The 15,741-nt window shown below is 38.9% G+C and overlaps 1 protein-coding gene across 5 annotated transcripts in view; it reads left to right on the forward strand.

The window, feature by feature from the left end:
* Window positions 1–15,741, forward strand: part of Rapgef2 (Rap guanine nucleotide exchange factor 2) — a 218,398-nt gene that overhangs the window by 99,609 nt on the left and 103,048 nt on the right. For 4 of the 5 annotated variants that reach the window (XM_028754903.1, XM_028754905.1, XM_028754906.1 and 1 more), the window contains 3 exons: window positions 5,182–5,257; window positions 6,927–7,094; window positions 9,426–9,443. In XM_028754903.1, the coding sequence (XP_028610736.1) occupies window positions 5,182–5,257; window positions 6,927–7,094; window positions 9,426–9,443 (262 nt within the window). The remainder of the gene's footprint in view (window positions 1–5,181; window positions 5,258–6,926; window positions 7,095–9,425; window positions 9,444–15,741) is intronic. The other variant, XM_028754904.1, reaches the window with a different exon arrangement.

Raw genomic sequence — 15,741 nt, forward strand, 5'->3', positions numbered from 1 at the left:
GTGTGGTGTGTGGTGTGTGGTGTGTGGTGTGTGGTGTGTGGTGTGTGCTGTGCTGTATGCTGTGTGGTGTATGCTGTAGTATGTGCTGTGTGGTGTGTGCTGTGTGCTGTGCGCTGTGTGGTGTATGGTATGGTATGTGCTGTGTACTGAGATGTGTGTGTTGTGTGCTGTGTGGTGTATGTTGTGGTATGTGCTGTGTGCTGTGTGGTGTATGCTGTGGTATGTGCTGTGTACTGAGATGTGTGCTGTGTACTGTGTGGTGTGTGCTCTGTGCTCTGTGTTCTGCTGTGTGCTGTGCTGTGTGGTGTGTGCTGTGTGCTGAGGTATGTGCTGTGTGGTGTGTGCTCTGTGCTGTGGTGTGTACTGTGGTGTATACTGTGGTGTATGCTGTGCTTGCTGTATGGTGTGTGCTGTGTGCTATGCTGCTGTTGGTCTTTCAGCTGATGGCTGGCAACAGGGCTTACAGGCTGTTATTGTCATAAGGCTGAGAGAGCCAACACTTGACAAATGTGGACCTGTGTAACTTAGCTGTCATTTTGTGGCTGGTTAATATTAACGCTTGTAAGGATGTTCTGGCACTACATTGAAGTTGAAGCACTGAAATCAAAGTTGGGCAGTGTATTTATACAGAACAACTTCCTTAGGAACACACATACCATACTTTCCCCATCCTGACATCGCTCTTCAACGTCATAGCTGCCTGTCAGAAGCCAGTGTCTAGGATGGAAAAGGGCCAACAGGGTTCTGAATGGTAAAGCCAAGACTTCCCAGGAATGTTGGTGTGTTTACTGCATGCATGTGCACACACATTGATTACTTAGTTTTACTCACAGGTACACACAAAAACCGAAACTACTCAAGATTGGGGTGACTTTTAAAGTGTTTTAATTCATATGTAAACAAAGCAATCCTAAATCTTTGAAACTTCAAAGCAGCAACAGTTAACCTGTCTGTAGGTTGCATTCTTAGCAGGAGCTGCCCTAGGGCACTCGGTGTGTATGGATTTGACATTCAAATCTTTGGGTATTTTCATCTGACCTAAGGCTCTTACTGCACTGTGTGATTTTGCTGAATTTGAATTGCTATGTGAATTACAAATGCTGACCGGTCTTTTCCCACTCAGCTAGCTGGCAAGTGGGCCTGGCCATTGAGAGCCGCCTCTCACTGAAGGCCAGTTTGGATTGTCATTGGTTTGCAGCTGTTTGAATACTCATCTTCCACTGACTGTAAACCAACGAAGAAATAGTGGCTGTATTTTGTCAATTTTTTTGTAAATTCTTATGTTAATTAAAAGACTTATGTTGATAATACTGATTTGTGTTACGTGTCCAGTGAACACATTAAGGGGAGTGGGCAGCAAAACACTTTACATGTAAGAAATAATATGGAAGAGTCTTAGTATTGTCTGTGGACACAAGGAAAAATGTGGTTATGTTGAGTTAAAGAATACATAGGTATAACTGATTGCTCGGAACACTCACTGAGTGTCTGTTATATATGTGCCTGTCCCATGTCGTCCCACATACACATTCACAGCTGCTGCCACTTCAGCATTATATGACCAATGGGAAGAGGTTGCTACAGTGCTTCTCAGTGGTGCGGTCCAGTCTCAAACAACTGAACGTTTCGTTGGGGACTGAGGGGCTCTCTAATCATGGCCTGGCTCGAAGTGGTAGGCAAGCACTCTGCCATCTAGTTGTTTGCTCTGACTTCCTGCTTTTTCTTACTCCTGAGTCTTTGTAAAGAAACGTAAAGCCACTAAAATAAATAGAAGCTAACTGTTGGGAATTGTCCCTCTGTGTCCCCTCGGTCCTCGGTGACCTCTCACTTTCTTTCTCTGTGACATTGCCTATTCTAGCTAATTGCTCTAAGTGGAGTTTTTGTGACTGGCTTGTTGCCCTCTGTGTGATATTTTCAAGCTTCGTCCATTTTGTGTCATGTGTCAGTTCTTCAGTCCTTTGTATGTCTGAACCAGTCCTCCATTGTAAGCTGCATATGGCGTCACACAATTGTACACCCAGCACTCGGGAGGCTCAAGGTGGGGGAAACATGGGCTATGGAGCCAGACAATTATCACCAACATTCTTGTTTCCGTATGTGGCCATTGTGAATTATATTGCACTGAGCTCAGCTGTACAGATAGTGGAGTCCTGGCATTTTCCTAGCACCAGGGCTGTGGACACCACTGTAATATTCTCATGGTTTTATAAGGTAGTCTCTAGGGATCTCTAATATCCTCATGATTTTATAAGGTAGTCTCTAGGGATCCTAATTCAGATCCTTATGCTTTCAGGTGGGATGAGACCAACTGACCCTTTTCCCCACTTCAGTTGGCTGTTTGATAGAAAGACAAATGCCTTGCTTAGCTCTGTTCTGAGGGTGCTAGCTTCTCTCCTTCAGCATGTTTGAGAAATTAATGTGCTGGAGAACTGTTTCCCTGTTGACAACTTTGCAATGTCTGCAGGATGTGAGTCTTGTGGCCGCAGTTTATCAGCTCACCTGTAGCTCCCATGTTCCAGACTTTCCTGGGAATATATTACACAGTGTGACCTTTGCATGTTAATACAACTCAAAGTCATGAAGTTCTTTCTAGCCCTGGTTGGTAACAGGATTTGCAGTGTAGAGTAGGATGTGGGGAACTGGTACAGGAACTGTGCAGACTGGGAACACTGTAGAGTTTGCTAGTGTTGAAGGTGGGGATGCAGCTTTTCTTGCTGAAGTTTGTGAACCACCCCGTGGCAGCAGGCTTTGATTTCTTTCATCAAGTATTGTAGGACCATTGTATGCAGTACAGATATGTATGATTTCTTTACTGTGCCATTCCACATTTTCAAAAGAAGCAGTCGTGTTTATAAAATTGTCTAGATCTGGAGTGGAATGAAATATGACAACCGAGTCTCCCAGTTGTGCTTCGGCTTGCTCATTTATTTTGAGGTGCTGGCAGTGGAACCTGGGAGGTGCTCTTGCTAATTACACATACCACACTGAGCCGCACAGCACCCCCTTGCGTTCAGTTTTAGATTCTGATGTTATGTAACTTAGTAACAAGCCTTAAGTATACAATATACATTTTTACCTAGTCATGTCATAGGATTAAAATGATGATATTGGTTAGCCTGTTATGTGTTTTACTTATATGTCAAAATTGTTTTGCATGTTGTTGAATACTGTGATGCCCTGAGGCTGATAACTGGAATCACTTTATTCATTGAGACTGTGTCTCTGCGTCAGTCCCAGAACTCTTAAATTATGGCTAGTCTCACTAGCCAGCTTGCTCCAGGGATCCTCTGACCTTCCTTTCACCACAACAGCCATTCAGGTTTGCAGTGGATTCTGGGATCTGAACTCTAGTCTTATTGCTTGCACGACAAGGGCTTTTAACTGCTAAGTCATTTCTCTACTTCACTGGCAAAATATTTCTACTTTATAAGACATGCTGCAGTTTGTATGTTTGAATATGTCTGAGCGTTTTGAAAGTAGTTTTCAATGGTATTATCTATGATTCTGGGTTTGCTCTTCATAAAACAAGTTTTGATCCCCAAAGAACATAATTGATGAATCTACTCTGACCAGTGACCTCATGTAAATGAATAAAATTGTCAGAGATGAAGTAGTCAGAGTGACCTCTTGATTTTCATAGCTTGGTTCCTAGTATGTGAAACATTGTATGTCATGATAGAAGGCCCTATAAAAGGGAGAATTTCCATAGAAGTCACCCAGAATGCCCAATTAACTTCACATTGAGGAAAAATGTTCAATTAAAATTTGTTATTGGGAACATATTTTTTTCCTTAAAAGGTGTTTGAAGTGGAATATGTAGACTATGGACTTTCACTGTGTCATAAAGGAGAAAAGATGTTTATCATTTGCACAAAAATGGAGAATTGGAGATTATTATGTTAAGGGAAATAAACAAGTCTCAGAAAGACAAATGCCATATATTTTCTCTCACATGCAGCCTCTATATTAAAAGCACAAAACACAGAAAGCGGGAGGGAGACGAGAGGAAGCAGGTCAGAGGGAATGGGGAAAGGACCAAGGGTAATAGGAGGACGCACAGATAAAAAGCACATCCGTATGTGCATAGGTATTACAGTGAGACCTTTTTTTTTTTACAGTTACTGTATGTACTAAGAAAACTATATAAAATATTACTAAAATATATACATGTAACGGTGAAATATATGTATTCAGTCTTCAGTGAAGCTTTAAAAATTGTTTCTTTTTAGAGGGAGAGGAGAGGTTTTTGGTGACTGTGTAGAAACAGGCAGTTTGTGGATGGAGAAGGCAGGTCAGAACCTCTTTGGTGCACCTGGGTTCTAGCTTATAAAGCAAATGTCAGAAACTAAAAAACAAACAAACAAACAAACAAACAAACAGAACAGTCTTCTCCAGGATTAAAGTGAGAGTTGACAGAGATGGGGCAAAGGAGTATGTTCCAAGTCCCCAGGATAGAGCTCTCAGGGAGGGAATTGGTGCACACATCTGCGCACACATCTGTGCAAACCACTTGTCCTAGGTTGGCATCTTTTTCTTAAAACATTTAGAATAACTTGATCAGGAAAATTAGAAAATAAATACACTCCCATGTAGAAGGAATGTTTAGTCTTAGCATGTTAATTTAGAAAAGGGGATTGATTGCTTGTAACTTTTAAATAAACATTTCGTAGTTTACAATGGGGCCATTTCTGTCTGTATTGGAATATTCTAAAACTTCGCCTCATTGAGAATGATATCCAGTAGTCCATCACAAAACATGTTCATTTTAATTGTTCCTTACTTACATTATTAATTTGAAAACAATTTTCCAGAAAAAACATGATTAAAACTTAGAATTTAGGCAGAGGCAGGTGGATTTCTGAGTTCGAGGCCAGCCTGGTCTTCAGAGTAAGTTCCAGGACAGCCAGGGCTACACAGAGAAACCCTGTCTCGAAAAACAAAAAACAACAACAAAACAACAACAACAACAACAACAAAAAACCCCTTATAATTTAAATTATTCTGTTGTTATTTCTTTGTATTTCTTTGTAATGATGACTAAAGACATTTTTAATGTGTACTTTTTGTAATTGAAAAAAAAATCTTAAGTTGGAGGTTAGCTAGAATTCCTAATTCATGTTTCTTGATCCCTGAGTCTGTTATGTTTTTGTTTTTGTTTTTGTTTTTTTAACCTCTTTCTAGTTTTGGCAAGCGTTCTGCAGGAAGCTTTAGGCGTGGCTGTGAATGCATCGTCTTAGAACCTTCTGAAATGATTGTGGTAAGAATATCTCTTTCAGAACTTTTTTTTCTATCTTTCAGTAAAAAGTAAAAGAAATCTTTTTCACAAACTACTTGTCCATCATAAGGTGCTGTATTTTTGTAACAGCTTTACTTAATAATTATGAATTTGAGTTAATACTTGTAATATTGCAATTATTTACAATGCTCAAATGTAGAAGATGGAAAGTTGAAAAGGGACAATGTTTGGTGTTTGAACTTTTATTCAGTCAGTGGTTGTCTTTTAACTGAAATTTGGGGGATCCTGGAACTGTAGAAGTTTAGGTCAGAGGGGCTTATTCATTGAACAAGTTCCTTTAAGTGAATTGCATTGATGTGTATTCAAGGAACAGTTAATATTAGACCATTCTGAACTCCTTTAACTGAGAGGACATTGGAGACTTGCTGACTCCTTTGTCTCATATAGTGTGATTTAAGATACATTAAGATAAGGCATCATATGGAAAGGTAAGAAAGATGTTAGCAACATAATTATTTTAGTAAAGCATTAAAGCAAAACCATCTGTGGTACTTCTTTCTTACTGCAAAAAATAATTTAGGAGAGGCCATTAGACATTCTTTTAAAGCACCAAAAGCAACGACGGTGGGTACAGTGCCCAGCCCTGACTAGCCTTCGAGATGGCTCTGTGTCCTCATCTGTCTTCCTGTTCAGGGTGAAAAATCTTATAAAGTAAATGATGGCACAGAAGTGGCAATAGTGGAACTTTCTTGATCACATTTGGTTAAATATTTGGTAGGTAACTCCAGGTCGAGGTTTTAGAGACAATTTTAGATTTCCCCCAAGATACTGCAGAGGAATTTTGTCACCAGTAAGAACTTCCTCTCTGAACGTAGTAAAAAATGGGGGCCAAATCTTATAAAATGAGAAAATAAAATGGCGGTGGTAAAATATAGGATTATGAATATCTTGGACAGATGAGAGGACTTTCTGACACTTTAAATTGAGATTTTTACTCCTGTTAGTGTTGCTTTCATGTTTTTTTTTTTTTATTTGTTTTTTGGTGAAGTGTCTGAGGTTTCATACTTTGACAATATTACAGGAACCGTGAGAGCAGCCTCTGTGTGAGCAATCCTGAAGACCATAACTGACGAATAAACTCACTTTGCTTGCTCCCTGTTAGTGTGTGTTGACTAGAATTTTTAGATATTTAGAAGGAGGGATTGTTTTTAAAGCAGAAAATACTATACAAGCAGAAAGAAACCGAAGGCAAGCCATGTAAGCCGGAAGAGGAACCTTGCTTCCTAGAGCCGTCCTGCTGGCAGCACTGTCTGATTCATTCAGGGTTCCAGTGGGGGTTTTACAGAGTTTCTCAAATGCATCAGGTTTTTGTGCATGTGTATACTAAAGTTATGACAAGCAGTGGGTGTGTTCTTAAAGTGTGTTCATACCCCATGACCTCTTTGACTTGTAAGTCAGCACAAAGACTACTTAAAGTCTCTTCCCCCGAAACTACAGTACTTCCAGGGTAACCCAGCTTGTCCTAAGTAGAACTGAGAATGCTGCTTCACCCAAGAGTCACTGTGGGCTACTTAGCTCAGAGAGGTACAGAATGAATGAAGGCGGACCATTTGTAAGTTTATTTTCTCATTGATGTTAATGTGGAATGGTCTGACTGGAGAAATGAAATCTCTCGGGGGTTTTATTTCAGGTGGACTATATGGATGAAAATGAAGAATATTTCCAACGTCAAGCCTCCCACAGACAGTCTCGAAGAAGATTTAGGAAAATCAACCAGAAAGGTGAAAGACAAACAATTATCGACACAGTGGACCCTTACCCTGTGGGCAAGCCACCTTTACCTAGAGGTTATCATACGGTAAGTTATAGAGCACAGATTTGGTGCTTCTCATAAGTCCTTTGTCATGGGGATGCATAAAAAGATGGTTAAGACTTGATTATTTTGTATTATTTTTATTCATTGGCTTTATTACTTTGAGACTGGTCTCCCTGTGTAGCCCTTACTGGCCTGGAACTTACAGAGCCCCATCTTCTCTTGTTTGTTTGTTTGTTTGTTTGTTTGCTTGTTTTCCCCTGAATTTTGCTGCTTCTTCTGGTGGAAGCCCACATCATATCATCTGAATAGATTTCAGAAAGTATTGAAACAAGAACTGAAGAGACACTGCTTAGTTGTTGTTTTTCTTAAACTTTTCTCTGAGATCGGCTTTGAGATGGGCATGTAACATTAAGTTGGTATTTTTAAGTTTCCTTCCCTTAATTCAAGAGTGTAGCTCTCTGCTGTGCAGCCCTCTCAATGACTGATATCATAGCTGGCTTTTATTTAAGAAGTAGGTATGTGTAAAGCTTTCCTAGTACTTTTGTGGGTTTTTATTCTACTGTGAGACTATGACCTCAGCTCTGTTCAATGCGGAGAACTCAGAATCACTTGAATTGACTTAAAGAAACAGAAACATCAGTGTTGATGTTCTGAAATGCTTCTGCAGAACAGGTTCAGAGATCCTCCTAAATGCTGGGACCCACTCGATTGCCACTGATTTTACATTGAAAAAACAAAGCCTTGGATGGTGGGTGCTCTGTATAAACTTCCATAAAGTCAGTTTAGAGCCCCTTTTGTTTTCAAACGAAAGGACCCTGAGTTCTTATGCTAATGGAATAACGTGGAAAGTCGTTTATCTGCACATGACATACAGAAGTGGCCACTATAGGAAGTTAGTTTACAACTAGATACAGAAAAATGGTTCACTAGGTAACTATTTTACACTTCTTAGTTTTTCTTTCTGCAGGTAAGCACAGTGGAAAACCATTAACTCAGCTTTTAGGTTGAACATCCTTTCTACCCTGTTCATACACTTATTTCTAGGAGAGCTCTTTGTTTTAAAATCTTTAACAGGGTTTTGAACATCTGTAGTGCTCCTTGCACTTTTTTAGTGTATCATGGAGAATCTTTTGCTTGAGTTCTCGGAGAAGAACCAAGTTTTGTCTGTCACAGAGGCAGCTCTCTTTGCCTGTTGGAGAGGCTTGGGTATCAGAGAAGAGCAAAGCTTAAAAGAAGCTAGGCATGGTGGTGCCTGCCTGTTATTTTAGCACGAGGACTAAGCCAGAGGTAGGCTGCAGATGGAGGCCCACCTCTTGGACATAGCAAGTTCCAGGCCAGCCAGGGCTTCAGACCAAGACCTCGAGCCAAAAATAAAATAAAAATAAAAAGGAAGGCAGAGGGAGGGCGGAAATTATATATATATGTATGTATGTATGTATATAATTGTTGTCAATTAAAGAAGGTAATTGGTTTGGGTGTAGATTTAACAACCCAGAAAGAAGGAACTGCATATTAAAAATTATAAATGCTAGTACTTTAAAATAGATGACTATGTTTTGACATACTAATATTTTTACTATTTGTTCTGCTTTGAAATTGCTTTCTCAAGCTAGTCTCCATCCTAAGAAACTCAGATGAGCATGGACTTCTTGCTCAGTGTTAAATGTTGGTTGGATTAACCTGATGAGCATGTGTGGGGCACTCAGGTTGCAGGGTCATAGCATAGCTGTTTCTCTAGCCTGCCTTCTCTTGTCCTTCATGGATCCTTTATTATCCTTCTGTACATCACTCCCCTTTCTTGCTCTGTTTAAGTATATATTTTTAACAGTATATTATCTGGTCAACAGATACTTTTAGAAACAATTTAATATTAAGATAAAAATGCTATATTTATTTGCTACATGTGACCAATGGAAATAATTTTTACTAAATGAATTAAGATGGTTGTAATTCAAAATTGAGATCTTCTTGAGATATAAATTGAATTTATTTGGCTTAAACAGGTTTTAATCAGGAAAAAAATTTGTTTTATATGTTTGATAGACACAGTACAAGAGATTTAGATGAAAACTGTTATTCTTCATTTGCTGTGAGTCATATTGTTCTCTTTTCCTTGGAAAAGAGTTGGCTAGCATGGTGGGGCTGGGTTGGAAAGCTGGTCCCAGTCTAGTCGCTTGAGTGTACCTGGATGTCAGGATGACTTTGCAGTGCATGGCTAAAGAACACAGCCCTGTAATGCAGCTGGTCTGCACTGTCATTCCACACTGAGATGAGCATAGTCTTCATTGTGGCAGACGTAATGTGGAGCATGTCTGACGTTTGTTCCTCTTTTCCTTTCCTCCTCTATGGCACTCATTTCATTCTGGCTCAAAGGAATGCACTAAATCTCAGGTATTGTAATCCGTGTGGTGTCTTAATACTAACCTAAGTTTGCGTGTAAGTTTGCAATGTTACTAATGAATTATAGTGCTGATGTCGTTTGCTCGGTCTTGTCCTGCTGTGTTTCGACCCGATGGAGTGAGGCTTGTGCACGCCTTGGCAGTGTTGGTTTAGGTAGAGGTAGCACAGTAAGCTTCATTCGTGCTCTTCTATATATGAGCAGGTCATTACCTGAAGAATGCAAGTGCAATTTAATTATTTTTAAGAGTGACTGAAACACTGTTTCTTTTAACTTGTTTTGCAAATAAGAAAAAAAACCAGACATTGAATTGCTTTCTCATGGGAAATTCCTTAGAAACTTACAATTTAATTATTCAATTGATAGAAAGCAAATTAGAAATCCCCGGATGAGAGCATTTGGGAAATATACTGGGGAAGTTTCATTTGCATTAAAAAACAAAACCAGGCTTATTCAAAAGAAGAAATGGGAGCTTCAAATCTGTGTTTTCTTATTTGCACCTTGATTTTAACCAGATTTCATGCTTTGGTTTGCCTACATTTTAATCAAGAGATCTAGAATACCCTAACTTGTCTCTCAATGCCTGCAATAACTAATCTGTGGTTTCCAGAATTGGATTGTTGAAGTTGTGGCTCATGTTTGGCTTAGGGCAGTTGGAGCTATGGAAGAAAAACTGATGGATGACTCCCTGGAAGATGGTAGAGGAACAGTAACATTTATGGCTGTGTTATTGTACAGGAGAAAGGGCATGAGTAATTACATTTATATTGAGGAAATCTGTCACTAATATTTTTGGGTATTGAGGCAGCCTTCCATGAAATAATAAACTATTTGTATACATTCTCAAATTAAATGAGACAACTCCCTTATGTTCTGTACGAGGGGATGCTGTACTGGCACAGCTGCTGTGTTTCATAGAAATTGCTGATTTGTATGTAGGGTGGTATATGTGCACATGTGTACGTGGTTGCATGGGTGTGTACAAGTGTTTGGAGCTCAAATCTGGCATTGTCTATCACTGTCTGCCTTGCTCCTTAGAGGTAGGGTATCTTGCTAAGCCTGGAGCCTGCTTTATCAGCTGGGCTAGTAACCAGCAAGCCCTAGTGAGCCTCCTGTCTCTTCTCTCAACAGTGCTAGGGATGAGATGTGCACAGGACCACACCCTGCTTAATTTTTTAAAAAAGATTTTTATTTTATTTTTTGTGTATGAGTGCTTTGCCAGCATCTATGTATATGCACCACTTACTTGCCTGGTGCCTACAAAGTTCATAAAAGGTATCAGATCCCCTGTAACTGGAATTAAGGACAGTTGTGAGCCACCACATGGGTGTTGGGAACAGGTACTGGGTCCTCTGAAAGAACAGCAAATGCTGCAGGCCCCTCACCCATGCTGCTGTTTGGATGAGTGCTAGAATCCTCACTCTGGTCCTCTTGTTTGCATAATAAACGTTCCAAGACATCTACCCCACCCTGGAACTGCTAATCGTTAAATGATGAGATAAATCTAAAAACTTTTATTCAACTTTTAAGCCTCATGGCTGTATAATTTCTAAATTGTATAGCATTAAAAAAAAGGTCAGTGTTTTTATTTTTATATGGAAGGTCAGTACTTTAAGAATACATAATTTAATAGTTAATAAAAGTATCCACAATGTAATTTATTTTTTTATTTGGCATGAAAAATTAAGAACCTAATTTTGATCTAAAACTTGCACTCAAAATATACACAGTGATGTACACTTTATGTACTCTTTTAAAATTAGACATGTTACTGTGATTTTAAAACAGATTATAATGATTTTCCTCAGCATCATGAAGACTTAAGTCCACTCAGAGTGTTTTTGGACATTCTTGTAAAGCAAGTGTGTGAGGTTTGCAGGGAGGATAAGTGTTTTAATATGCAGTGAGAAGAGAATTCTCATTAACATTTTTTTACATTTTGATGAGTGGAGCTTTTTTAAAGCTGACCAAAAAGCAAGATTGTGGCTTAGACCTTTAGCCTCCCAGTGAATAGACTGGAAGCAGGAAAGATTGTTCCTGGCAGAGACAGTAAACTTGGGGTCAGCTCCTAAAAAGACTTTCTTGGGACATAGGCTAGCATTGGTTTACCTTTAAGAGTTGAGTGGGAAGGAAAGCTTTCCCTGTCTTCTCCTCTCATTACTTCAGGGCATTCCTGAGATATTTGTATGGCAGGGAGATGCTAGGTCCATGGTAAAGATGGAGAGGAAAGGTAGTGGAGCTGAGCTGGAGGAAGGATGGTTACCATACGTGGTTGGGGTGGGGTTGGAACTTGGTATACATGTCTATTGGTGTGTTTTATTCTCTTACTTTAATGGGGGAGAGAAGAGCTCATTACTCTTTCCAGATCAGAAAGAGAAAAAAAAAAAACGTACAGAAAGAAATGAGACTGGAGATTAAAGAACACATCTCCCACATGTGGATGTTATATATTCTCCCTGAAGCTTGAGAGAGTTTTTAGCTTCCAAGGCTGGTTAGAAAGTTAGAATGTTCTCTACTCTTGAAGTCCTCATTGACATGCTGTCTGAATACTGCCTAACCCCTAAAACACACCTCTGCTTTCTATACATGTGAATATAGTACAAGATAAAGCACATTCTCAAATTTTCAGTCGAGAATATTGAGAGAATGAAGTGGTTTTAGTCGTGGGAAAAGATGTTCTATATCCCTTATGGTGGGTTTTGTCCAGTTTTTTCAGTAGGTCAGGATTAAGTTCTTGACTATGGTATGCAACAGTAATAGAGAATATTACATTGAGTTGATCTGTTGACTACAATGTGACCTTAATACTTTTTCTTGCCAGCATCCCTAAAACGTGGCATCAGTATAACAAGGTGATATGTATATGAGGCTTTGGAAGATCATCTTCTTTTTTCATAGGATTGGTCACTCTGTTGTCTCTTATTTATTTAGACAGGATCTTACTATTTAGCCTGGAACCTTCCCACTGTAGACTAGGCTGGTTTCGAACTCACAGAGGTTCACCTGATTTTGTCTCCTGAGTACTGAGATTAAAAGTGCATGTTACCATGCATGATTATATATTTTTTAAAATTTGTTTGATTATTTTCCTTTTTTTGATAATGCCAAGTAAATTTTACCTCTTTTAATGGCCATATAATGTATCACTGTTTTTAGCATATATCTTCCATATTTCTAAATGTGATTTAAAAAAATATTTTCCATGTATTAAGAGTTAAACTTAATTTTTAATTCACACGTAAAATATAACAATTAAACATGTTGATGAATACTTTGTGATTTTTTAACATGTTCATTTTTCATTGTGTGCTGTTTAAATAGAAATATGACACTAATCTTAAGCATATATCAGTTTACAGTATTTTTTAAGGAATAGATTTAAGTTGTTGTATCCTGTTAAGAATTTCTTGGTTTGATTTTAAAAGTTATTGCTTATTGAAATAAAAAGTTTACAGTTTATTTTATGTACATTTTTGACATGAGTTTTTTGATTGAGCCATTCTTAAATCAGAAATCTTAAGTATTTTCACCCATTTCATGGTTTGCTTTCTCACTTATTAATTTTTCAATGGCTCCTTAGTTTGATATAGTATCTGCTATTTAACTGTAAGAAATTGTGCTTTATGTCAGAATCAGTGACTTTTATTTTTGGTAAATTTCCTAGAATATATTAAAGCTTAGTTCATGTCTCTCCTAACTATAATTTATTTATATATTTAAAGATATATCGACATAAATAATATGCAAGTGTAGGGTTAGTGTTATAACCACTTTTAAAGGATTTATCCCTGTATTTATCCACCCAGCATTTGTTTGCTTAATTCAAGCCAAAGCATTTATTTTCACTGCTGTTGTAATTGTCTTTCTGTAAATTATAGAAGAATAGAGTTTCAGAAAACTGATATATTTTGCTTTCTTTGTCATTCAGGAAAAAGCCAGTGTTTTATTCTATAGACTTGTTCATTTGATGAATATTTTGTTGGATACCCATTTTTCAGATCTGCATCAGATTCAAGTGATTTGTCCCATTGCTCTTGCAATTTCACATGGAAATATGGATAATAAAAATGTAGGAAAATACATGTATGGTGGGACATGCACTGGGCACACTTTGAAGAATCAGGAATGGCTTTCTGATCAGCCAGCATGTAATGTCACAACCACAGGAGAAGCAGTTCACACATAGAATTCCATTTGCTCAAAGACTAAAGTTGTGGGGAAATCCAGAGTGGGCAAAGAGGAGGTCGTGACACACTGACCTTCACTTTTTATTTGTTTTTGAGATAGGGTTTCTCTGAGTAGCCCTGACTGTCCTGGAACTCCCTCTGTAGACCAGGCTTGCCTTGAACTCAGAGATCCACCTGCCTCTGCTTGCTGAGTGCTGGGACCAAGGACCAACCCTGCTCAGAGGTTTACATGTTGATAAACTTATCTGCACAGAGCTGGAATAGGGATGGCCTTAGGTCCTCCTTAAGCTCTGGAAGTAGAAATAGGATTTGAACTTGACAACTGAGACAGGAGCTAAGGGTGAGGATTCAAGTGGAAGAAAGTAGAAATAAGGGCTAGAGAAAGTTCAGTGGTGAAGAGCATCTCCTGCAGAGGCTGCAGTTTTGTCTCCCAGCACCCACATTACAGACAGCTCACAACTACCTATTACTCCAATGCCTAGGGATCTCATACTGTCTTCTGTCCTCTGTGGATACCAGGCACATATGTGGTGCATAGACATACCCGCAAGCAAAACACTGGTACACATAAATAAGTCTTGAAAAAAGAAAACAGGGAGGTGACAAGAATAAAACTTTAAAGTACCAGTTCATTCATTTTAGTTGGCTTACCTGATCATAGTGCTTCTACCCAGTAATTTTTAGTGGGTGGTACATATATAACTGCATGCATGCGCGCGCGCGTGTATGTGCGAATGTATGTATGTATTATGTTTGCCATATGCAAGTAAAAATGCTCCAGTATGTGTATGTGTGTGTGTGTGTGTGTGTGTGTGTGCATGTGTGTGTGTATGTATGTATGTATGTATGTATGTATGTATGTATGTATGTATGTATTATGTTTGCCACATATAAATGAAAGTGCTCCAGTGATAGTTTGAGGTAGATTAGTTTGAAAAAAGACACAAGGCTTTGTGTTTTATTTGTTTTGGGCTTTGTTTTTTTCAAGAGTTTCTCTCTCAGAGTGGTTTGTAAGTGCCAGTGTAGATCACCTTCAACTTCTGATCCTCCTGCCTTCAGTTCCCAAACCCTGCGATCCCTGGAATGTACTGCCATGCCCATTTTCTGCTGCACTAGGGCTCAAATCCAGGGTATCAAGCACTCCACAAACTGACCACATCCCCAGGCTGAAGCAGATTATGCTTTAGTGCAGGAAAGCTTAATAAAAATGTGAAAGCTGAGTTGATGCTGACGAATGACAAAAAGGGCGTGGGGAGAAGGCTAGTGACAGCCACACCCTGTCAAGGTTGCTAGATAGACACTATGAATTTCCTACTGTGGATGCTTTGAATTTCACTAGCGTTTTTTGACAGTGTAAAAAGTATTCCTTGCATGCTCCTTGTCAGTAGGTTAAACTGGCTCCTCTTCACCCAGATCATGCTGTATTTTAAATCTTTCAGGAAGGTTCTGACAGAAAGGTGGAGACAATAGGTGGAGAAAATGGTATTGAACCTTGTGCTGCGATTTCTGCCAAACTGCAGCCTGCTAGAGCTGCAGCGTTTCTGTGGCTCTCCTAGCTTTAGGGAGGGACCTTTTCTCTTTTTTAAGTTATAATCAGGTATTACGTTAATTTCATTAGTATGAATTAAGAAATTAAACTATAGAGTATAGGTAGACATTGAAATGTAAATGATGAGACAATTTAAAGCGTAAAACGATTTTTCTCACGCTATTAACAGCATGCATTGCAAATTCATGCGAGGCAGTTGAGAATAGCATGCAGTGTGCTGTTTACCCAAGTTTCAGCTTCTGCCGGAGGATGTCTATTTTTGTAGATTACATCATCTCTGCTAGAGAACTCCGGTGTCCACTGGGATTTACTGTTCTTTCATTCCAATCTGAAAGAGCGCTTGTATTGATGTCATAATTGGACCTATCTTTTAGTTGAAAGTAATAACAGTGCTATGTAGCAAGTCATGCAATATTTCAAGCAATTTGTTTGTCAAAAAAAGATCAGTGCCACTTTGTCCTGCCTCTGACTGTGACTATGGCTCTGGCTCTCTTGCTCTGGCAGTCAGTCTCTCTCTCTCTCTCTCTCTCTCTCTCTCTCTCTCTCTCTCTCTCT

The sequence above is a fragment of the Grammomys surdaster genome, unplaced genomic scaffold, assembly GCF_004785775.1.
Source record: "Grammomys surdaster isolate TR1022 unplaced genomic scaffold, NIH_TR_1.0 126039, whole genome shotgun sequence".
Taxonomy (NCBI): Eukaryota; Metazoa; Chordata; class Mammalia; order Rodentia; family Muridae; genus Grammomys; species Grammomys surdaster.